The sequence below is a fragment of the Gigantopelta aegis genome, chromosome 6, assembly GCF_016097555.1.
Source record: "Gigantopelta aegis isolate Gae_Host chromosome 6, Gae_host_genome, whole genome shotgun sequence".
In the NCBI taxonomy this organism is placed as follows: domain Eukaryota; kingdom Metazoa; phylum Mollusca; class Gastropoda; order Neomphalida; family Peltospiridae; genus Gigantopelta; species Gigantopelta aegis.
Genome location: NC_054704.1, coordinates 92,628,429 through 92,652,247, shown reverse-complemented (window position 1 = coordinate 92,652,247; position 23,819 = coordinate 92,628,429). Strand labels below are relative to the sequence as shown.

Genomic DNA, 23,819 nt, shown 5'->3' with positions numbered 1-23,819 from the left:
CTTTGTGTTATTAAACTCTGAAATTTCATATATGGTATATCAGGGCTTCAGATCCTCACTAATTTGGACAGATAGAGTTGTGCATATATTCAGAAGTTATTTATCAGGGGTGGGAATTGGTGAATTGTAAAAAAAAAAAAAGGACATCTAGAGGGGTCCGGGGGTAGAAAACCGTGGATCCGAGAAGAATTCCCGCCCTTTGATTTATATAATTAAAGCTTAACATTTCTGTGGTTTTTTGAGGTCAGCATGTTTATACTTTAATCTGAGCATGATGTTTTGGACACACCGTTTATCACCTTGACTTTGATGCAATCTAAAGCTTGGCACACACCTAGTTTGAAAATGTGCACCTGAACTACAGCCAATGCGACAGTCTAAATGAGGCAACACTGGAGATTATACGCTACTGTCGCACAGAGTGTGACAAATATTTTGAAAAGTCACTAGCCACAGGGCTAGTGGGTTTGTGAAAACCACTAGCCCACCAAGATAAAGCACTAGCCCAAATTCTTGATCAATTATAACTGGATTTTTATATAATTTTTGTAACATTAAACATTTACGAGTATACAGTAAAATAAAACAAACACTTAAATCATGTTGTAACTTTCAGTTTTTTGTTGTACATTTGGTTTTTTGTCAAGTGTGATCCACTGTCATTGTTCCGTTTGCGCTTTTGCCCTCCACCCAGGGAAAAATAATTGAGCAAACTCATGGTTGATATCTAAACCCACTATCAAAATAATTAAATTTAAATGAGGGTACGACAGTGTGACACACGGTAATAGATGGTTCAGTGTATTCGGTAGTGGGTCATACATTTAGGGTCCTACTATTTATGTCGCCACGAACGGTGATGCCAATTGCTCAAATACAAGGCATTATCCTGTGTCAGACCGATATCAAAAGAATATAACGGCGACATCTAATCCGTTGTTAATTGATGAACAAAAAAGGTATCATCGGTATCATAGGTATCGGCAGCTGTGACGCATTATCCAGACCGCTACACGTAATAGGCCAAGCAGAGTCATTGCATGTGCGGTTACCATTAAAGTAAATTGTTTTCCTGATTGCCGATAACCACGTGTCAGTGAAGTGTTAAATTGGAAAACAATAGGTAAATAAAACAAACACTGAAATTCAAAGCATGACTGGGGTTTACTTGAATGAGATTAACCTGTCGTCGCAATTGGCGATTTCCAAGTTCTTAGCCTAAAACATAAGTGCGAGATTAACTACCACGTGACGTGTCCAACCAATCAAAACACGCATGTCATTACTTATTTCCTGTGCCAGAAACTTGAAAGGGAAAAGTAAACAATGTATGCTGTAACTGTGGCGATGTAGAGATAGCATGTTACTGCAGTTTGCAGACCTAGTTAAGGTGGATTATTATTGTATACTGATTGCGTTGTTGATATTATTTGATGACAAACATCACAATCAAATTTATTAAACGAAATTTCAGCCGAGAAAAAGAAAAAACCCCAAACACAATCGAGCGATAAGGAGGGGAGTTTCTCACTAGCCCGAACTTAAAAACCACTAGTCACAGGCGTCGGGCTAGCGGATTTGTCGAACTCTGTGTCGCATCTTTGCCCTGCACACATCTACCAAATAACCACTGACACAACTGTGAAGTCTGCATTAATCGGTAGGTGTGTGCCAAGCATAAGCCCATGTTTATCTTTTGCAGAACACTCCCATAGGACAGAAACGAAGCTACAGTCATCTACTTCCGCCACCAGAACCGAGCCCCGAGGGAGACTACGTGATAGGTCAGCACTCACAGGGAATCGGTGGTCACTACGCCACGTCATACATCAAACGACAGAAACTGGACGACAAGTTTTCCGATTAGTCATCATTTTAAAAAATATTGCTCATGTCGGTTCCTAGCCAATCAGTGTGTAGTTACAAGATGATAACTGTACATAGGTTGTTATTTAAACGAACTAGCCTATATACCTGTGGTCAGAATGTGTCAAATTCTAGGTCTTGGAGAGTGTATGTTGTAAGATTCGTCATTCTATCATAACAATGGCAATCGGTTTCTGTTGCAGAACTTGTGATCTTTAATCTTAGGTATGGTGCATATTTTCGTTCTATGAGGGTATATATTTTTGTGGGAAAATTGTTGTGTATCATCGTCTTAATTATTGTGATCATCTGTAGTGTCCGCTGTATTTCAAGACATCAAGGGTTAATCGAGCCAGAATGAATGGGCTGAATGGTGCCTTCTGCAGGCGTTAATTGTATAGTAATTTAATACCAGGCACTTTGTGAACAATCAGATTGTCAATTTCATGTGTGCATGTAGATTATTTCTTTTATGTAGGTCTGTGTATGTCTGTGTATTTGATTTATTAAGTTGTGTGAATAATCAAATTTGTCTATAACGGATAATCAAACTTGTATATAAAGGTCGCCCAAAGGATCTACAAAATGTGTCTTTTTAAGAAGATTTAGCTATTACATGTATATTCCATCTCTGCCTTCACAAAAGTACTTTTCGTCAATAAATTCTTCTTTTTTCACAGGGGAGAGGAATCGGATAAAAAGTTTATGAAATAATAGAAATGTGTTATTTTATTGTACAATTTGCTTCTTTATTTGTTTAATTAATAAATAAATAAAATAGCAACACCTCCCATCTCCCTCCCCACGAAAAAAAAAAGAAGGAACCATTTTGTAGTTTGCCAAATCCACAAAAAATTAATGGAAAAAGATCAGATACAGTCATCATATATTTGTATGCAGAAAGGGCCCTTCATAAACAGATTACATAGCATAACCTTTATAGCAAGGTTTGGTGGGATAATAGATGTATACAGAAATATACGGTTATGGCTGTTAAATATAGTTCAGTACATTCTCATTATTGTTATCCCGTCTGAGTCAGTTTTTATAAACATCTTCATATTTAAGAATGTGTAGTATGAGTGTTGTGTGGTATTGATACGTTACATAATTTGGGTAATAGGTGTTTCAACGTCTGGTTGGCATCCACATCTTTTTTTAAACATTGTGGTGAATGGAAAATGTAATTGATTGCCTAATTCTTTTTTTTCTTCTTTTTTTGTCTCGTAACACATAATGCGACCATTTCTGTCTGGCCGTTTGAACGTGTCAACATTTGGTTCGTCAGGTTAATATTGGGTTAAAGTTTATGACTATATATCCTATATTTAAAGACATTCTAGTATATGTTGGGAATGTTTTGCGTTCATAAGGTAGAGCAAGGTAGAAATTTGTTAACAAATATAAAGAAACTTAATTGTAAGCTTGTAAGGAAACTATTGTAATTAATTGTTATGCTCCCAGTGAAATGATCTTAGGGAATGTATTACATGATGTTAAAGGAATTGGGTGTTGAACTAATGCTTCCTACCTTCTGGTCTGAAATTAGTCAGTATTTGACATGTGACCCACCATGGCTTTGCCATTCTAGTTATATCAAGTGATTCGATTCATTTTATTCAGTATACAGTAAAGTTTCGTGAGTTGCAAGAAACATAGTACTGGCAGGAAGTATGTCCCTTACACTGGGAAGAATTTTGGTCGGCCAATTTTCACATATGTAGCTGCTTTTCCTTGAAAATTATTCCTAACTGGCTAATGAAAATTGTATTAGCCAAATACTAAATGTTGTTGCCACTTTGTATATTAATTAGCAAATTAAATGTTTTCATCCACATGGAAAGTTTTAAAAGCCAGCAATATGTAAATAACAAGATAATCATAATTAATGTTTCACTGGTAGCAGGAAATTAATTGTTACGGTATTGGACAAAGTTGATATAAACACTGACTGTACATATGACAAAAAGATGTCCATTGTAACATGTTAATGATTTGGTAATAAAATAATCTCTCAAATAAAAGTTACACAATTTAACAGTTCAGCACCCAATTTATTGGCATTGAGGTAGATGTCCTTTTTGCTCAATTCAGGATACTGAAATTTTGGGCTGTTTTGGCGTATAGATATTTTCAAAAAGATGATTTATGAAGTTGCTTAATGTTGGCAATTGTAGGCTACTCTAAGTTTAATGGAAGGAACTAAAAAGGATAATATGCAGTAGTTGGAATCCTGCTTTTCCTTTGTAACCTTTTGATCTTAGTCACCAAATTGTATCTTCTATTTCCATGTGACTACATTTAACCTTTTTTCTGTCTTTTTTTTTTTTTTTTTTTGTCCATTTAAAAAAATAAAATTCAACAAGTAAACCCATTATTATGAGCGACTGATAATGTATGTCTTAAAAAGACATCAGGGCTACTATAAATGTATTACACAAATTGGCCAATTCGGTTGTCTAGATACATTGTTTAATATAATTTAGTTTTCCTACCAATTTGACCAGTTTGGTAGTGCCGCTGTTCTTTTATTGTCTTTATGTACTTCCATGGTTGTAGTGGAGCATGATTTCCATAACGGGACCAGATACTTTGATGTTAGATTTGCATTCAGTGCCATAGATATTTTATTATTTTCACTGATGGTAAGTCCATTTAAATTGTTTTGGAAAAAATATAGTTTTATTAAAAATACAAAACATCTGTGCACCTATTAGATTGAAAATCTTTATTTTGTTCACTTATGTAAATAGTTTAATATTTTAAGTTGCACATGGTTTGGAAAATAGTATTATTTTTTGTTTGGGTTTTTGTGCATCATAGCATCCATTTTATACATGCATAGATTTTATGGTCATTTAAAATTTTTGTATTTCTTTGCATCCATCATTACTGTTGTTTTTTCTTTGGGTTTTTGTTTGTTTTTTGTCTTTAAAATTGTATTATACATTGTGTATTTTATTACATGAACATTTGGAGATATATTGTTTTCTTGTGATCATTCTTTGTTCCATCTTTCAATCCTTTATCTTTTTCTGTCATTCCATGCTCCATTAATAATATTGTTTGTGAGATGTTATGTTCATGTGAATGAGACAAATAACAGTAGGAAAATTGATTTACTTTTCTTTTCTTTTTGTTAATCAGTAAGGCATTCCAGTGATACATAATTTGTTTTTCATCGGTATACTCTGCATTGCTGTGATCATGCTTAAAACAGTTTTTCATAGCATCATGGTCACCACAGTGATGTATAAATAAAAGTTCACTAATCTGAGAACTGAAGGCTTGTACAGTTTTATCAATTTTCTTCGAAAATACACAGCATGTCACCTTCATAGCCCAACACTGACATTACATTTAATATAGTTAATATGATTTTGAAAAGAAAAAGAATAATATGTTTTAAGATCTGTAAATTAGTATGGAATTCTTGTGATATATCTGTGAACTGGAAGTTTATTTGTTTTCGTTTGTTGCCTTTACCAATTTCCTGTTTTATTAGAATTAAAGGACTTGATTCCCTTTGTTTTCCCATTTCTGCTATGGTTATTTATGAAACAATTAATTTGGCCATAAGAATTTTTTTTTAACAATGTTTGCTACAATGCTATTTTTTAATTTTCTATTTGATCGTATTTGTTCCTCCACCCCCATCAGTCTCTAGTTACACATTTGATCTTTTAATATCTTCTTGTTACATTCAGTCGTACCATTCATTAACATGTTCAGTCTATAATAATTCAAACAAATTGTAACTCATAAAATAAAAATATAAACTATTGAATGGTTTGCTCTTTTATTTCTAGTTAAGATTATTGTACAGGTGTTCAGTCATCTACTGCTTGTCGCTTGTGGGAAACGTAGATCCCTTGCTGCTAATGGAAAAATGTAGTGGGTTTCCTCTAATGACTACATGTTAATGTAATTATGTTAAATATACAAGACACGCCTTTAGAATTAATAAATATTCGACAAATTGATCTATCAATTTACTGAAAATATTATGGTCCACTTTTATATCAAACTAAATATACTAAAAGGTAAGTTATTGTGACACACAAAAGACAAAGATAATTGATGATAAGTTTTTAATGCCGTGTATGAAATGTTATAACATGGAAAGAGAAATGTCCGAAGGTATGGAAACGAGCAATAGTCCATGAAATGGGCGCACCTGCCATATGCAAATGAGCCACATCACTAGAGGGGGTCCAGAGTGAAATTCACAGTCGGTAGCGAGTGTGTCCACCGTGAGCATTGATACAGGCCTGGCACCGTCGTCTCATTGAGGCCACTAAATGCTGGAGAAAGGGATGGTACAGGCTGTGAGGGTTACTGGCTGGAACCTGTTTCGCAAATCCGTGGTTCAGATCCATGTGTCTTAGCGATGGGTTGTCACAGGTGGTCGGCCGCTACGGGGACGGTCCATGACCTGGTGGTTTTGTTGATATCGTTACCATATGATGTTACTGTGGACGTTGAATTGACGTTTGATGTCACGCTTCGAGGTGCCAGATTCAAGCATCCCTTGACTCGCCATCTGTCATTTTCACCGAGACGTGGCATGACGAAATTGCATCAAACAGTTCACTAATTGTGTTTTTCTGACTTCTGAAGGCTGCACAGAGTGGCAATGATTTGCGACTGAATGCATGCAATCGCTGCAACAACTGCTTGGTTGCATTTCTTTGAGCTGTTTCATGCACATTTTCTCTGCTTTATATCCATAAATCCATTCACAAATTTATTACTCCAAACAATCCATGTCACAATAACTTTTGCCTTTGAGTATAAAATTAAAGTTACTACACTGACTTTTTTTTAAAACAATTTTAATGGAGAGCAAGATTTTCGTTTTGTTCAGTTCACATCTCTGATGACAAAGTAATGGACTTTGTCCAATTATTACACATTTTGGACCATAAAAATTAGTGATGTACATCTTCAGGTAGTCGAATGTTAAAGGCAACCTAATCATAAAATGAGAAACAAGTTAAATTGTATTTATAAGATCAATGATTCAATCAAAAAGTAAAGTTTGTTTTATTTAACGACACCACTAGAACACATTGATTTTTTATCTTATCATCGGTTATTGGACGTCAAACATGGTCATTCTGACAGGTATTTTTTTAGAGGAAACCCACTGTCGCCACAGGCTACTCTTACGACAGGCAGCAAGGGATCTTTTATTTGCACTTCCCACAGGCAGGATAGCACAAACCATGGCCTTTGTTTTACCGGTGGCTGGAAAAAAGTCACAGAAAAAAAGTCACAATTTAGTATAGGAAAAAAAATCACAAGAAAGAGGCCTCATATTGTGCATGGGTGGTGACTAATTGTTACACTTATTAATTAGGGTCAATTAGGCAGGATTAAAGAAAGTCTTCATATTGTGCAGGGGTGATGCTTGGGTCTAGCTTACTGATAAGGATAGATTTAAACTAAGGGCTTCCTATTGTAAATGATTTATAAAATGCCTAAGGTTAAATGTGTTTCACTATATATAGATATATTCTCCAGCTTGCTGATATCGGAAGTTTATTTAATATGGAAGTTATTCATAGCAATAAGGGTGGTCACAAAATCTGTCATGAGAGGTTCATGTATACCAAACATGCAACTCGCAAAACAAAGTTGTGGTGGTATGGGTCAAAAGATCTAGTGGTAATTGTCGAGGTTCTATGATAACGGACTTACAGAGAGAGCACCCAGAAGCTCCTGTCCTGTGGAACGTTCATGATGCCACCATGAACAATATAATCCGCGTACAAACAACTTGTGCGAAGGTTGGAACAACATGTTCTTCAACCTTGTAGGCTACTACCACCCATCAATCTGGCGAGTTATCAAATGGTTTCAACGTGAGCAGGCTACTGTGGGCACCATCATCCAGTAGGATGCGGTTGGTAACCCACCTCGAAGCCAGGTTCGTCGACGCTACGTCCAACTGCAAGAGCGTCTTCGCAACTTGTGTGTTGATCGCTTTGAGGACCGCAAGAATGTGGCAGAATTTCTTCATGGTATTGGGTGGAACATCTGCCTAAACCACCAACATTAAAATCACAGAACATTTAACAAAAATCTCTTAATTAAAAATTGTGACTTTTTTTCCTGTTTTTTTTTTCTGTGACTTTTTTTTTCCTGTGACTTTTTTTCCTAGATTCGTTTTACCAGTTATGGATCACTGGTCGGTGCAAGTGGTTTACACCTACCCATTGAGCCTTGCGGAGCACTCGCTCACGGTTTGGAGTCTGTATCTGGATTAAAAATCCCATGCCTTGACTGGGATCCGAACCCAGTACCTACTAGCTTGTAGACCGATGGCCTAACCACGACGCCAGATGTGATTCAGTCAATAATAGATATTTGCTTTTAATAATTTCCATGAAAAGGCAAAACAAAACATTAATTTGCCAAGTATTCTCATTAAGATAACACAAATTAACATTTTGAAAGTACTGCTAAAGCAATATATGTCCCCTACCAGGCCCAACAATTTTTTGTATCTCTTATTTTGAAGGGCCATAACTCTGAAAAGTGGGTAGATCACCATGAAACTTCACCTTGATCTGTAAAGCTATATACAAATGATAAAGCTATGTACAAAATTTCATTTTGATATCTCCAGGCATTGCAAAAATCCAGAAAACCAATCTTCACATCTCCTAAGTTCAAGGGCCATAACTCCATTAAAAATGGGTAAATCGCCATGAAAGTCAAACTTGACCTGTAACAGTACATGATGAAGCTATACACCAAATTTCAGCTCAATATCACAAAGACTGAAAAAATCATCTGGAAAACGTGGGAAGGACGGAGATGAAACCTATTGGACCGGTAGGGGACGAATAAAGTGATTTGTTTCACCACTAAAAAAGTGGTGAAACACAAATAAATTAAATGTTACATAACTAGAGGACTTGTCTTGCATTCTAGCCAGTGCACCATGGCTGGTATACAGGGTTTGCACGCATCCTGGAAAATGCTTAAATGTTATTTTCATCCTGGAAAGTGCTTAAAACTACTGGAAAAATGAATTAACCTCCTGGAATTTATTATTTTAAGTTTTTTGTTTCTTCATTTAATAATAATTATTTGAAAAATATATTTATATATGGGTTTTTTTTGTTTGTTCTGAGCACCCTGAGATCTTGTTAGTATAGTAATGTTATTAACAGCTGGTCAAGATATTGCTGAAATGCAATATTTCAGTGGTACTGAGGTAAAAATATTTACTTGGTGCAATCTAAAGCCCCGTCTATATAAAGTTATATAATTCTAAATCTTGACCAAAAATAAATGTATCTTGATCAAAAATAAATGAATGCCTTAAAAAAATATCCACAGTGTGGTTCGATATGTATATGTATTATGGCTATGAAGTGTTTTGCTACATGGGATCCAGCATTGAGACACTGATCTATGCATCTCGCACACACAAAAATATCTATACTACAATATCTTTTTGTTTATGCATTTTTACAACTGTGATATATCTAGATTAGGTGTAGCTTATCTTTGAGACAACAACCACTGAATAAACAATATAATGGAGTGTCCGTATAAAAAATTCCTTTCCATACCTGTAATGTATTGAGACTTCTGGAAGTGTATGAACCCTGGGTATATTAAAGGCTGTAGAATGTGCTATCCTGTCTGTGGGAAGGTGCATATAAAAGATTCCTTGCTACTAACGGAAAAATGTAGTGGGTTTCCTTTTTAATATTGTCAAAATTATCAAATGGTTGACATACAATAGCCACTGATTAATAAATCAATGTGCTCTAGGTGGTTTTGTCAAACAAAACAAATTTTTTAACTTTACCTTGATAAAAATCCCCTGCATTTGAAAACAATGTTGTTGTTTTTTGTATTTAGTGCGGTCTTTATCAAACAGTTGACATCCAATAGCCGATGATTAATAAATCAATGTGCTCTAGGTGGTTTAGTTAAACAATTTTTTTTTTAAATGTCTTACTTGTATACAAATTTTTTTTATAAAAAGCCCCTGCATTTGAAAACAATTTTTGTTCGTTTTGTATTTAGTGCGGTCTTTATCAAACGCTTGACATCCAATAGCCAATGATTAATAAATCAATGTGCTCTAGGTGGTTTAGTTAAACAATTTTTTTTTTAAATGTCTTACTTGTATACAAATTTTTTTTATAAAAAGCCCCTGCATTTGAAAACAATTTTAGTTTTTTGTATTTAGTGCTAAGTCTTTGCTTGTAAATCATAAAAAGAATAATTCATCTTTCTTAGCAACTTGATCAGTAATGGACCAAATATGTTTTCACTCTTACTGGTATGTTTAACAGTAAACCTGCTACTATGGCACACCTTAATATGAGAGACAAATGCCTGTCTGGCTGAGTGGGGGGTGGGGGGGGTGGGGGGGGTTATATTTTGGGCCATAGGATTTCAAACTTCATGGGAAACAATTTTTCAGTTTCGTGCCTTGTGATCATGGGCACCCATTGGAAATTGTTTTATATTATTTTTGTTGAATAGTTGTACTTATATAATAATCATGGGAAACAAAATTTTGGTTCCGTGATTTTACCAACACAGTACCGACACTAGCGTAAACGATCATTACCGTGAAATCCGAAGGCGTGTTTTTTAGGATTTATGTGTAATATATTAAGAACACAACTGGTTACTGCAGTGAAAAATACTTTTATTTGGTAAATGCAACCACATAGGTGTCGGAAGATGGCAGCAACTGGGGAGGGGGCACTTATTAAATGCGAGTTCAAATTGTGCATATTGTAGCTTTTTTTTCGGGCAGAGCGAATGTTGCAAAATTAATTATATGAAATTATTTAATATAAATATTTCAGGAAATACTGCAAACGTTTTTTTTGTTTTGTATTTAGTACTAAGTCTTCGCTTGCAAGTCATAAAATGAATAATCCATCTTTTTTAACAACTTTATCAATAACAGACCAAACAGGCTTTCAATCTTATTGTTATTTTGAATAGTAAACCTGCTACTATGGCACACCATAATATGAGAGATAAATGCCTGTTGGGGGGGGGGGCGGGGGGGGGGGGGGGCAATGGGAATTATTTTTAAAGATTTATGTGTAATATATTAAGAACACAACTGGCTACTGCAGTGAAAAATATTTTTATTTGGTAAATGCAACAATTAAAAAAAACTTTTTTCGGGCAGAGAGAATGTTGCAAAATTGATTATATGAAACTATTTCAATATTTCAAGAAATACTGGATCAATGATACCAGTTTATTCTCTTTTTTTAAAAAGTCAAAGCAGCTCTATGTTGCACAATGGCAGTTTTCCATTATTTATAAAGTCACTTTTTGCTTCAAAATGTAAAGACAATGCTTTCAACTACTTGTCCATTAAACATTACAACTAAATAAATTTCTTTATTTCAAAACCTGGTTCGACTTGTAACCTAAATTAATTTGAAAATTTTTGCTTGTCTCAGGACTTGAAATTAGAAGATTGACTTAATAAAAGAGGTGATGGGTATGAATAAAATGTGGCTGAAGTGTGATTCTGACTAATATTTAACTCCAATGTCATTAGTGGAAAACGAACTTGACCGATGTCACTTCTGCTGAAAAGTATATTAACATTGTCATCTTTTATTGCTACTGCTTGGTGGACTTTGACACACTGAATGTTGGCTCAATTAACTTTAACAAATTGGACTTTGGTTCTCTAGATTTGGGCTCGATAAACTTTGACACATTGGACTTTGTTTTAGTAGATTTGGGATCAATAAACTTTAACACTATGGATTTTGACACAAGACTTTGACTTACTAGATCTCTTCTTTTTGGACATTAACAAACTGAATTTGAACACCATGGAATTTGACCATATACCCCTGGATCACAAGATTTTGGTTCTGTGAACTCTTGACATGTTTAACATTGATTCACCAGAATTTGGCTTGATGGCCATTATCACAATGGACTGAAACTCTGGATTTTAACACACCTGACTAAATAGACTAACTAACTGGACTTAGATTCACTGAAATCTGGCTCACTAGATTTTTGCCCAGTGGTTGGTAACACATTGGACTCTGTTGACTCCAGTTCACTGGACTTTGACACATCAAACTTGGCCTCTCTGGAGTTTTGATCACAGGGTTTTGACTCACTAGACTTATGTTGTTCACTAGTGTTTGACACACAGGACTTTAGTTCACTGGTCTTTGATCCACTAGACTTCTGCTCATTGATATCCAGCTCACTAAACTTCTGCTCACTGATCTTTGGATCATCAGGATCACTGGACTTCTGCTCATTGGTCTTTGGATCATTAGGATCACTAAATCTCTGCTTACTGGTCTTTTGCTCTCTAGGATTTGATACAATGGCCACTGTTACACCAGACTTTGGCTCATTAGAGTTTGTTTGACTTAACTTCTGACCACAGGACTTTGGCTCAATGGACATCTGTCCACTGGAGTCTGACACTTTGTACATCAGCCCAGAAGAGTTCAGATGACTGGAGTTCTCATTACATGATTCTGGCTCAATACTGTTCTGCTCACTGGAGTTGGACACATTGTACTTGAACTCACTCGAGTCCAGATGACTGAAGTTCTGATTTTGGTCCTCTGGATCAGTGTGATGTTGTTCCGTGGACTTCTGCTTATTGGACACTGGTACGCTAGGCACTGAATCACAAAACGTTTGGAAACGGGACTTAATGAGCTTCTGCTCTACAGACTGGTGCTCGATGAGTTTTGGCCTATGAGACGTCTGCGCGATGGGTTTTTGTTCATTGGATGTTTCCTCAGCAGGTTGTGACTTACTGGTGTTCTGCTCATCGGTTTTCTGCTCTTTGTTCAATGACTTACTAGAATCCTGCTTATTTGTCTGTGGCTCAAAGGAGATAACAATCTTTGGTCCACTGGAGGTTTCCTGGTTAATATTTTCCTCACTGTAGTTTTCCTCTTTAATCTTTTCTTTGCTGGAATTCTCTTTGCTGATCTCTGGCTCACTGTCATTTTCCTCACTGACCTTTTCTTCAGTGGATTTCTGCTTAATGGTTTTCATCTCAATGGGCTTCTCTTCCTGGAGATTGCACATTTTCAATGGCTTCAAAAAAACAACAACCCCAGAATGAAAACAAGATAACTGAAAAACCATTTGGTTTGTTACTCTGTATAGATATCACAATAGTTTCAAATATTAGATGCACCGGACAGCAACCATGTATCAAACGTGTAGTTGCATTTGTATTTGACACTGGCCGAACTAAAAACAACAACACACACACACACCATAGAGTGTAGACCTTTAACAATATGCACCTGTATTTGTATTTTGCATTAGTAAACAGTGCTATAGACGGGTTTTTCCGATTATCGCCCAGCAGTTTATGACATTGCCGACAGATGGCGTCACCGTACGGCCGCCATTAAGGGAGTGAAATTCACGCAACAATAACATGTGACGGCATTGCAGCTGGGTGCAATTTCAGGTTTTATGACTTTTTTGGAACGTTTTGCAAAAGCAAAACCAGTCTCTTGGATAATTCAACCTCATTTAAAGATTGTATATTCATATCAATATTGGTGGAAATCTGAATGATCAAAAACATACATAAATAAAGAACCTATACACTCCAATACAAAAGCATAGCGAATATATTAAACACACGGAAGTGTGAATAATTTTGATGGTTATTAAGTGAAACTTTACTGAATGCATCCTAAAATATAGAAAAGTATTTCAATTATGTACGTTTGTAGAAAACGTGGTGTACCATTTTGAAAAAAGTAGATGTCAACGTTTAGCTGTTACTATTATTAGCTCTGGGATATTCCAGATGTGATCATATGGGGTTGAAGTGGGGCGCAGTTAACACTGCCAAATATTTATCTCTTATTTATTTTTATTTTATTTATTTTATATATATATATATATATACATATATACACACGAGTTATTATGGTGTTAAATGTGTGCGATAACATGATAAATAATTTACTGACGTAACACGCATGCATGCCACACCGAAAATCTCACCCCACCCATTTTGTCGAATTTTTTTTTTTGGGGGGGGGGTCATCTTACCCTCATCCACTGAGGCTAAAATATTGTTTTAATGTTCAATACATTAGGCTATACAAGTGTCCAAGGAAATTATATTTGCTTGCATAAGTTTAAATTATTTGTTATGCTTTTATATTCATGTGTATAGGCTATATACATGCTTTATTATTTACGTTTTTAATGATCAATACACTTCCACCAACTTTGATGTGAATCTACAATCTTTAAATGAGGTTGTATTATTCGACATACTGGTTTTGCTTTCACAAAATATACTAAAATGGTAATAAATACTGAAAATGCACCCAGATGCAATGCCTTCACATGTTATTATTGTGCGAATTTCACTCCCTTAATGGCGGACCGATTACGTGATTATAAACATGGCCGCGCACAGTACTTTGACGTCACTGGCCAATAAACCCGTCTATAATATGGCAATCAGAGACTGCAGCTTTAAAGGAATTGAACTTTGTTTGCTGCCACTGTCACATGTTCCCAACAAACTGGGCCTGGTTAATGATTAAAATTACATTTTAAATTAATTTTCTTGTTTCCAATATCAATATCAATGAGTTTCTAATCACAATAATATTTCTTCAAGCTCAAACTTTCAATTTACTACCTAAAACTCTTCTTTTTGTTCCAAATGAACAAAATTATTGAGAGGTAAAATTCCGTTTGGGCTGCTATATACAGGACATTTATAAACACTTTGTATTTAGAGACATCAGTATACTAAACAAGAAAATGTATACTAAAAGGCAAACGTTTTTGTGACACACAAAAGACAAAGATACTTGATAAGTTTTTACTGCCGTGTATGAAAAGAGAAAGAGAAAAGTCCGAAGGTATGGAAACGAGCAATAGTTCATAAAAAAGGCACACCTGTCATATACAAATGAGCCACATCACTAGAGGGGGTCCAGAGTGAAGTTCACACAGTCAGTAGCGAGTGTGTCCACCTTGAGCATTGATACAGGTCTGTCACTGTCGTCTCATCGAGGCCACTAAAAGCTGGAGAAAGGGATGGTACGGGCTGTGAGGGTTGCTGGTTGGAACCTGTTTTGCAGATGCGTGGTTCGGATCCATGTGTCTTGGCGAGGGGTTGTCAGAGGTGGTCGGCCGCTATGGAGATGGTCCCTGACCTGGTTGTTTTGTTGATATCGTTGCCATATGGTGTTTCTGTGGACATTGAATTGACGTGCGACATCACGCTGAGAGGTCCCAGATTCAAGCATCCCTATGACTCGCCATCTGTCATTTTCACTGAGGCGTGGCATAATGAAATTGCATCAAACAGTTCACTAATGGTGTTTTTCTGACTTCTGGACTTCTGAAGGCTGCACAGAGTGGCAATAATTTGCGACTGAATGTCTGGCCTTTTATGGTGAACACTGGACAGCATTTCTCCCGAATATTCCATGTTTCTTGCACAAAGCATGCAATCGCTGCAACAACTGCTTGGTTGCATTTCTTTGAGCTGTTTCATGCACATTTTCTCTGGTTTACATCCATAAATCCATTAACAATCCATGTCACAATAACTTTTGCCTTTGAGTATATTTATTATGCAATTGTTTCAACTAATTTATGCCAAAATGTGAGATTAAAGCGCATCAACTAAGTTTTTTTGTGGTGCAGTTGTGAGGTAAAATGTGCACAGACATTAACATGACTTTCTAAATGGTTGTTTACCTCTTGGTCCGTAGACTCGTTTTTCACCAGATACATGACCAGACACCACAGTACAAGAAATACCAATACAGAACTATAGACGAGTAAATCCAAGGCTTCCTTATTCCCCTTGGTGATGTTAATCAAAGCTGAACACTGCAGTATAACCAAACACAAACAGGAAAGGACCTATAAATATAAAGAAGCTTTACAGGAAAAGGAAATGCAGTTCACCAGTTCTTCAGAAATTAGACAAATATAACTTTTCAAGATCTTTCTTAAAATTTATTTTTATTTATTCAGTGTTTACTTTTTATTAGTTTTTATTCGTTGGTTTTTTTTTTAGGCAGAGGTTAAAACTTTACAGAAAATGTTTTGCACACAAGTTTTAAAGTTATAAAGAAATTGTTAAATATTTAAAGAACATCAGACAGCCACCAACACCACATACACACACACATCACTCTCACACACATACTACCACACACAGACAGCCACACACCACACACACACTCACACACCACACAGACAGCCACACACACACAAACACAGAAAGCCACACAAATGGTTAGTGTTAATTAAGGTTTGACAATATTTAAGCCAATGTTAAATTTAATTCAAAATCAGAAGCTTAATCCAGAGTTACATTCAAGAAAGAGGTCATAAATTTAACTCATGTCTTGAACAACCAGACCACACTTAAACCTGTGGTCTACTATGAAATTCTTAAATAGCTAATCTGCAGTAATTAATTTAAATGTGAGAGAAACAAACCTCAAGCAGAAGATTATTATTATACATTGGTTTTAGGTGTTTCCAGTGGCATGGCCTGTAAATATACAAAAACAAAATTTTAAACTATATAATTCCCAGGCAAATGGGTAACTGTCAGTTATGAAGGCACTTCTTTGATGGCAGAAAACAATTAGGAGATAACCATATGGAGTTTTAGATTTGTGGGTGTTCTTATCTATTTTATCCCGCAAATGTAATTTTTGACCGAAGGCATTAGCCTGTGGTTAAAAATAAAACATTTGTGGGCATCAAATAGACAATAACACCCATAAATCTAAAAACTCCATATGGTTATGTTCATTGTAAACTGAATCATTTTTCTACAGAACTAACTGTATATTTGGTATTTGTTGAAAAAAATACCTGACTACAATCTAACTGTAGACCCTTGAACCATCAACTTGGCCTGTTCCAATTGCTAATGAAGTCACTTTCCAATGACGTCATTAGCTTTCCGGGTGTTATTTTCATTTGATCCTGGAAAAAGAATGTAATTAACTAATCTGATCACAATACAGAACACACTCGCCATCAGTTTACAATGTCCCACACATCTTGTAAATGTTTTCATATAGCTAGAAACGCACCTCAGTTCAAGGTAAAATTTAAAGGTGTGTTTATTTTTGTTGGGTTTTTTAAGACACCACTACTGTACATTAATTTATTAATCATTGGCTATTGGATGTCAAACATTAGATAATTCTGAAATACTTAGGAAAAACCTGTTACATTTTCCCATTAGGTCAGGTCAGAGTGTTTAACGTGCACATTTAGAGCAAGCTGTTGTAGCGCACGCCTGTCCTGGGCACAGGTGCCGGCCTCAGTCAGCTCCTCCGTCCAAGTCAGGAAAGGGGTGGGATGGGTTGGAGGGGGGACCGCCTGCACTGGCAGGTGCAAGGGAGCACCAGCAGTTCAACTGGAGCCGGTAACAGGCTGAGTGTTTCCCATTAGCAGTTAGGGTTCTTTTATATGTGCTTTCCCACAAACAGGCCAACACATACCACAGTGTTTGATACTCCAGTCATGAAGTACTGGCTGAGACAGGAAAGGGAAAAGATAATCAGAGAGTGGGTCCACCAAGGAGATTTGATCCTGCAACCAAAGCTGTTTAGTTGAGCTGCCTGTCTACTGAGCTATATCCCGCCCTTCACCCGTATTAATGTTGGTGTACCATATACAGAATTCTTCAACATAAATGACTGATACATGTCAAAACATGACCGGTTTCTATCAATGTTTGGGTCATGTCTCAACTTAGTTCTCAGCACGCATTTGGTATAGAGTTATTTACAACATTGTGGATATTCTGATATATATGGTTTTAGTAACAACTGGTGTTTCTTGGAAAGACTAAAGTTACCTTTTAAACTAATGTAGAAAAAAGTTGAAACTGAACATAGAATAAAGTTTAAACTGAATGTAGAACAAAGTTTCAACTGAATGCATCATACAGTTTCAACTGAATGTAGAACAAAGTTCAAATGAATGCAGCATACAGTTTCAACTGAATGTAGAATAAAGTTCAAACTGAATGCAGAATAGTTTATACAGCAAATGCAACATGTTAATATATATGTAAACTTGCATCTTTTTTTTAAGTCATGTTTGAATGAAATATTCTACAACATCCTATATCACAGAGTAACATACTACATTCATTTTATAAAATGGGTTTTGTTTTGCAACATACCTGAATGGTCGTCCAAATATCAGAAGCGCAAGATACAATCCAGACATAGAGAGCAAAGAACAAGCCTGGAGGTATGGGCTGAAAAATACATAAACGTTGAATGATATAGATGGTTATCAATGCCATGCATTGTATTTTGATAGGTTCCGTAAATGTCTGAATTGAAGCTTAGGTTTCTATTCTTTTTGCAATTGCGTGAGACCTGGTCTTTATTAAATCGTCATTACATAATTTATTCACAGTATCAAGTTGTTAATTATATTGGGAATAAATGATACACAAATACGCGAAATTACGATTTTCTTTCTAAAAATCGGAATTGCGAACAAGACAATCGTAATAGCGTAATCTATACTTTAAATTCATAATGATACCGCAAAATTCGTAATGGTTGGCATCTCTCTCGTTATTTTCTATTATTATAATTTTTTTCTGGAATGGTGGGAGATATGTCAACAGTGCCACTGACGTCCTATGGGCCATTTCTGATATTACAGTGACCCCGCCAAAAACTAATGACGGAGGCACTGATGGCATAGCGCTATCGATAGATGCTTGCTCAGTCTACCGATGGGCTATGACTACGTTATAACAACTGATCCATTGATGGCACAGCGCAATCTATCGATGCTTAATTGGGCGATTTACAGATGGCTACGCTAACAATGGATCTACTGATGGCACAACGCGATCTATGGATGCTTAACTGGGAGATTTACAGATGGCTACGCTAACAATGGATCTACTGATGGCACAACGCGATCTATGGATGCTTAATTGGGCGATTTACAGATGGCTATGCTAACAATGGATCTACTGATGGCACAACACGATCTATGGATGCTTAATTGGGCGATTTACAGATGGCTACGCTAACAATGGATCTACTGATGGCACAGCGCGATCGATCGATGCTTATGTGATTGATAGATGCTTAGGCGATCAATTGATGCTTGGGTAATTCATCAATGCTTGCATTGCCTACTGATGGCTACACTAATGACAGATCCATCGAGTGCACAGAGCAATTCGATCGATGGCGCATGACATATATATATATATATATATAATAGGTTAGTTAGTGGATCCACCATACTGACAGATTCAACTACTAACTGACTATCAAACTGGTGGGTTGGGTTACAGTAAACCTTTTTTCTTTTTTTAAAAATGACTATAATGTGAATAGTACTGTAAAATGACCAGCAGCATGTGCTGAGAAGATATCAATGCTTACTCTATTAAAAGGGTGTCTGTCAGAGTAATGCTGATTGCCTTCCGTAGAAGTATGAACACCTCCCAGAAACAGAAGCGGTGAGTATAGGCATTAAAAGTATATCTAGAAAAAACAGAACAATAATAATCAGCCATGATTAAAGGCATGGTGGTTGTACCACCAACATTGCTACTGTACTGCATTGCTACCAAACATTTCTACCAAACATTGCTGCTGTATTGATAAACATTGCTACCAAATATTGCTACTGTAGTGTTAAACATTGCTACCAAACATTGCTACTGTAGTGTCAAACATTGCTATCAAACATTGCTACCAAACATTGCTATCAAACATTGCTACCAAACATTGAAGCTGTACTAACAAACACTGCTACCAAATATTGCTACTGTACTGACAAACATTGCTACTGTACTGACAAACATTGCTACTGTACTGCCAAACATTGCTACCAAACATTGCTACTGTACAGCCAAACATTGCTACCAACATTAATACTGTAGTGCCACACATTGCTACTGCACCACCAAAATTGCTACTGTGGTACCAAACATTGCTACCAACATTAATACTGTAGTGCCACACATTGCTACAGCACCACCAAAATTGCTACTGTGGTACCAAACATTGCTACCTTTTACCAAACATGTTTTTGTCAATCTACAGGAGAAAAACGTCTATCCCAATATTCTTATCAATTGTTGAGTTTCCATCACATGCCTCACAGTATAATATTTCATACATTAGTACTTGACATAAGCCAATGTTTTTCAATTTATGGGAGGGCTGGGACATAGCCCAATGGTAATGTGTTTGCCTGATGCACAATAAGTCTAGGATTGATCCCAGTCAGTGAGCCCATTTGGGCTATATTTCTCATTCCAGCCAGCGTTCTACAACTGGTGTAACAAAGGATGTGCTAAGTACTATCCTGTCTTTGGGCTGCTGAATATAAAAGATCCCTTGCTGCTAATTGGAAGAGTAGTCCATGTGTGGCAGCAGTGGGTTTCATCTCTCTTTATCTGTGTTGTCCTTAACCATGTGTATATCACTATATAACTGTCATTGAAATGTGTTGAGTGTGTCATTAAATAAAACATTCCTTCCTTACTTCCTTCCTTCCTTCCTTCCTTCAAGAGACATGTGGTGACTATGTAGCTCATTTATTAATATATTGTTCAGGTCAAATCAAATTTATACATGTTTAGGCAATACTTTGTTGGGGTATTTAAGTAGGCTACTATTAATATATTTTCTTGTCATTAACTGTAAATACTCAATTGAAAGTATGTATACAACAAAAGAATATAAGCCTATACCTATATATACATGTATATAAGTTAAATGGATCTCGACGTTTATATACAAGTCTGCTAACACTATACATGTATAAATATTACTTAAAACTGATTGTGAAGTTAACTTGTTGTTGCTATTGTTATAGTTGGTGACAAAAGTAATAACTGTATTTTTGTTTCTAGTTAACAAAGTGTTTTTTCTTGATTCTAAGAAAGGAACGTAATTCATTAATATATCTTGATATCAAGAAAACAATTTCTCTACATTACTTTGATATCATAATTTTTACTGGTATTTACCAACCCATATTTAAGAGAATATACGTCAAGGAGATGCCACTTTCGCTGTCGCAGAGTGAAGAATAGGATTCCAATAGGAAATGGCAAAATGAATAATATAAAAAGTAATCCAAGCAAAAACTGCAAAGTCTGTAAAGAGGAAGAAAACAGTTAATGTAATTAACAAGGATAATACAAATAAACAGCTGGAATCATGAAATAATTCAGGCTTGAAATGTGCAGACTCTACAGACACTCTTACATGAAATTTGTATGGTACTGAATGTGAAAGATACCATTGAAATTAATTAGTTAAAAAATCAATTTGAGAAAACTTTAGTTCAGGTCCTAAATTACCATGACCTTTCCATGGGGTCAATTTAAAAAAAAAAAATTTTTTTAACAACACCACTTGAGCACATCCATTAAATAATCATTGGCTATTGGTATGGTAATTCTGACTCGTAGTCATCAGAGAAAACTCGCTACATTTTTTCTAATGCAGCAAGAGATCTTTTATATGTACTTTCCAACAGACAGGAAAACACATACCACGGCCTTTGTCCAGTTGTGGTGCCCTGGTTGAAACGAGAAAAAACCCAATCAGCTGAATGGATCCACCGAGGTGGTTCGATCCTGCGACGCAAGCATTTCGATGGAGTCAGATGCATGGGCATGAAGTTTGTGCAGCTGAAAGATTATCACTCGCTGAGCACTCATACTTTTGAATATGATTCATTAGTTAAAAGCAAATGGAGAAAGTTTTAAACCTTCTAAATGACCTTGACCTTGCCATGGAGGTCATGCTTGTGGAAATGAGGGGCTAGTGTAGTTGAACAACTACAACAAATACAAAATCTACTCATTAAATGGATTCAGAGTTAAAAGAGATTACAGAAACATTAACAGAGATCTAAAGAACCTTAACCTTGTTCTAAATCATATTCCTGGGACTGCTGATGTGCCATTTAAAGACTATCACTTGGTGAACATCCATTCAAGATACGAAAGTCACTAGTTAAAGGATTTAAGAGATAAAATCTATTTTTAAAAACTGTAACCTAACTAAAACTTTCAAAGAAAGATAATTCAAAATGGCTGCCAATAATCTAACTTGTAGATGACTGTCAAAAAAATGTAAAACAAACTGACGTTTTAATTTATTTAATTATATAATAGTACTAGTTACACCACTTTATTTATGTTAACATAATTTCTCTACATTGGAATGTTTTCACAGAAAAAAAATACATGTGTTATTTGTCAGTAGTATGGTTATATTAAACCTTCACAGTTCTAATTACCAATATACATTTGTTATTCAACAAAATAATAAATGCACCAAAGACACTATACAATTAAGATATTTACGTGTGTTAAAACCTTGTTCTTAAATGTCTTGTTATTTTTAAACACTTCAGTTTATTTATGCAGTTATGCATGTTTGCCATACACCAGCTATTGTAAAATATTGGATTGAAGTGTTTCAAAATACTATGGCATTCCTTGAAACAATTTTTAAAACAAAAATGAAATTATATACAGCCAGAAATTTACTCTTATGAAGGTAATAACAGACAAACCAAAGTCAAAAATACCTATAAGATTTGTATTTTATACACTAAAAATTTTCTTCATTAATTAAAGAAATGCTAAAATACATTAAAGGTCTATCTCGAAGTGAACATTTAGTCTACTAATTAGTCCATACATAGGTTGAAGACCTTGAATACTAAAAGTGTTTGTCATTTCTAAACAGAATTACAGTCGAGCACCGTTGTGTCGATATCGTGGGGACCACAACAAAATATCAAGATTACCAAATATCAACTCAAACGTTAAGTGAAATATGTAAACAACAGTACAAACAAAACAATTTATATATAAAAAAAATACAAAAATTTATTTTTATCGAACCATACATTTTATATTTAAGCCGATAAAAAATTGAAATAAAATATGAAAAATAAATTAATCAATATATTGTACCGCTGTCGCACATTCTGAACAAAGTTAATCCTCTTTTAAATGCCTATAAATTGTTAAATTAAAATCACTGTGGACATTAGAACAATCTAAGTTTTGTTTTTAACAAACATGAATTTATAAGAAAGTTGTAATAACAAAAACACAGTTACAAAAAATGTTTTGTAGAAGAACAAATAAAAAATTCCACACCTAATTCATAAAGTCTAGGAATAATATTTGTTGCGCATTGGTTCGTGGCATCAAAGCTGCAGAGTTAAAACATTTACACATCGACATCTCATCATTTCCCATGACAATCCTTGCATCAACTTCAGATACAACTGGGCCACGGGCAGTTAACACCTCTTTGACAATGCTGTCGTGTGACATGAGACTATAGTCGGCACAAGTATATTCCTCTGATTCACACTGTCAGTTACTAGGTATGATGATGATGTTGTCTGGGTTATACCCGAATCTCTTGACTTAGAAAGGCAGCATAGCGGAAACAATGGTGTCACTGAATAAACACCGAGATCACTGCCATCTTTATCAATTAACAACTAGTTAACATATCAAAACAAATTAATCCTACTTTTACCAGACCACAATTTCTCAAAGCCAGAAGTTACATCACTATTTGCATTCTGTAACAATCGTCGTCTGCTAGCGTTTTCTTTTAAGTCCATTTTAGTACCTTGTTCAATGGTTTAGATAATTTCATTCGTTCATTTTACATGTGAATTGTTACAGTAACTACATGTACAAATCATATGTTTACAGTCAATTGTAGGCAACTCTTTTGATGGTTGGTTACATGATCCAGTACGGCATTGATTTAAGATCGCACAAAGTGAATTCAGAGGAATCTACCATTTAAAATATTTTATTTATTTTAACATATAATATTAATATCAACACATGGAGACATTTTTCTATATAAATGTCTACATTG

General features: G+C 35.4%; 2 protein-coding genes across 3 annotated transcripts in view; one reads left to right on the top strand and one right to left on the bottom strand.

The window, feature by feature from the left end:
• Positions 1 to 5,649, top strand: part of LOC121375846 (ribonucleoprotein PTB-binding 1-like) — a 41,763-nt gene extending 36,114 nt beyond the window's left edge. Inside the window, exon 16 of the mRNA XM_041503514.1 lies at positions 1,703 to 5,649. Within this exon, the coding sequence (XP_041359448.1) occupies positions 1,703 to 1,867 (165 nt within the window). The 3' untranslated portion in view covers positions 1,868 to 5,649. The remainder of the gene's footprint in view (positions 1 to 1,702) is intronic.
• Positions 5,650 to 10,535: 4,886 nt separating this feature from the next.
• LOC121375847 overlaps positions 10,536 to 23,819 on the bottom strand; it is a 28,422-nt gene continuing 15,138 nt past the window's right edge. For both annotated transcript variants that reach the window (XM_041503515.1, XM_041503516.1), the window contains 6 exons: positions 20,922 to 21,046; positions 19,320 to 19,421; positions 18,083 to 18,160; positions 16,372 to 16,426; positions 15,619 to 15,786; positions 10,536 to 12,960 (listed from right to left, as the gene is read on the bottom strand). In XM_041503515.1, coding sequence (XP_041359449.1) covers positions 11,866 to 12,960; positions 15,619 to 15,786; positions 16,372 to 16,426; positions 18,083 to 18,160; positions 19,320 to 19,421; positions 20,922 to 21,046 — 1,623 coding nt within the window. In that variant the 3' untranslated portion in view covers positions 10,536 to 11,865. The remainder of the gene's footprint in view (positions 12,961 to 15,618; positions 15,787 to 16,371; positions 16,427 to 18,082; positions 18,161 to 19,319; positions 19,422 to 20,921; positions 21,047 to 23,819) is intronic.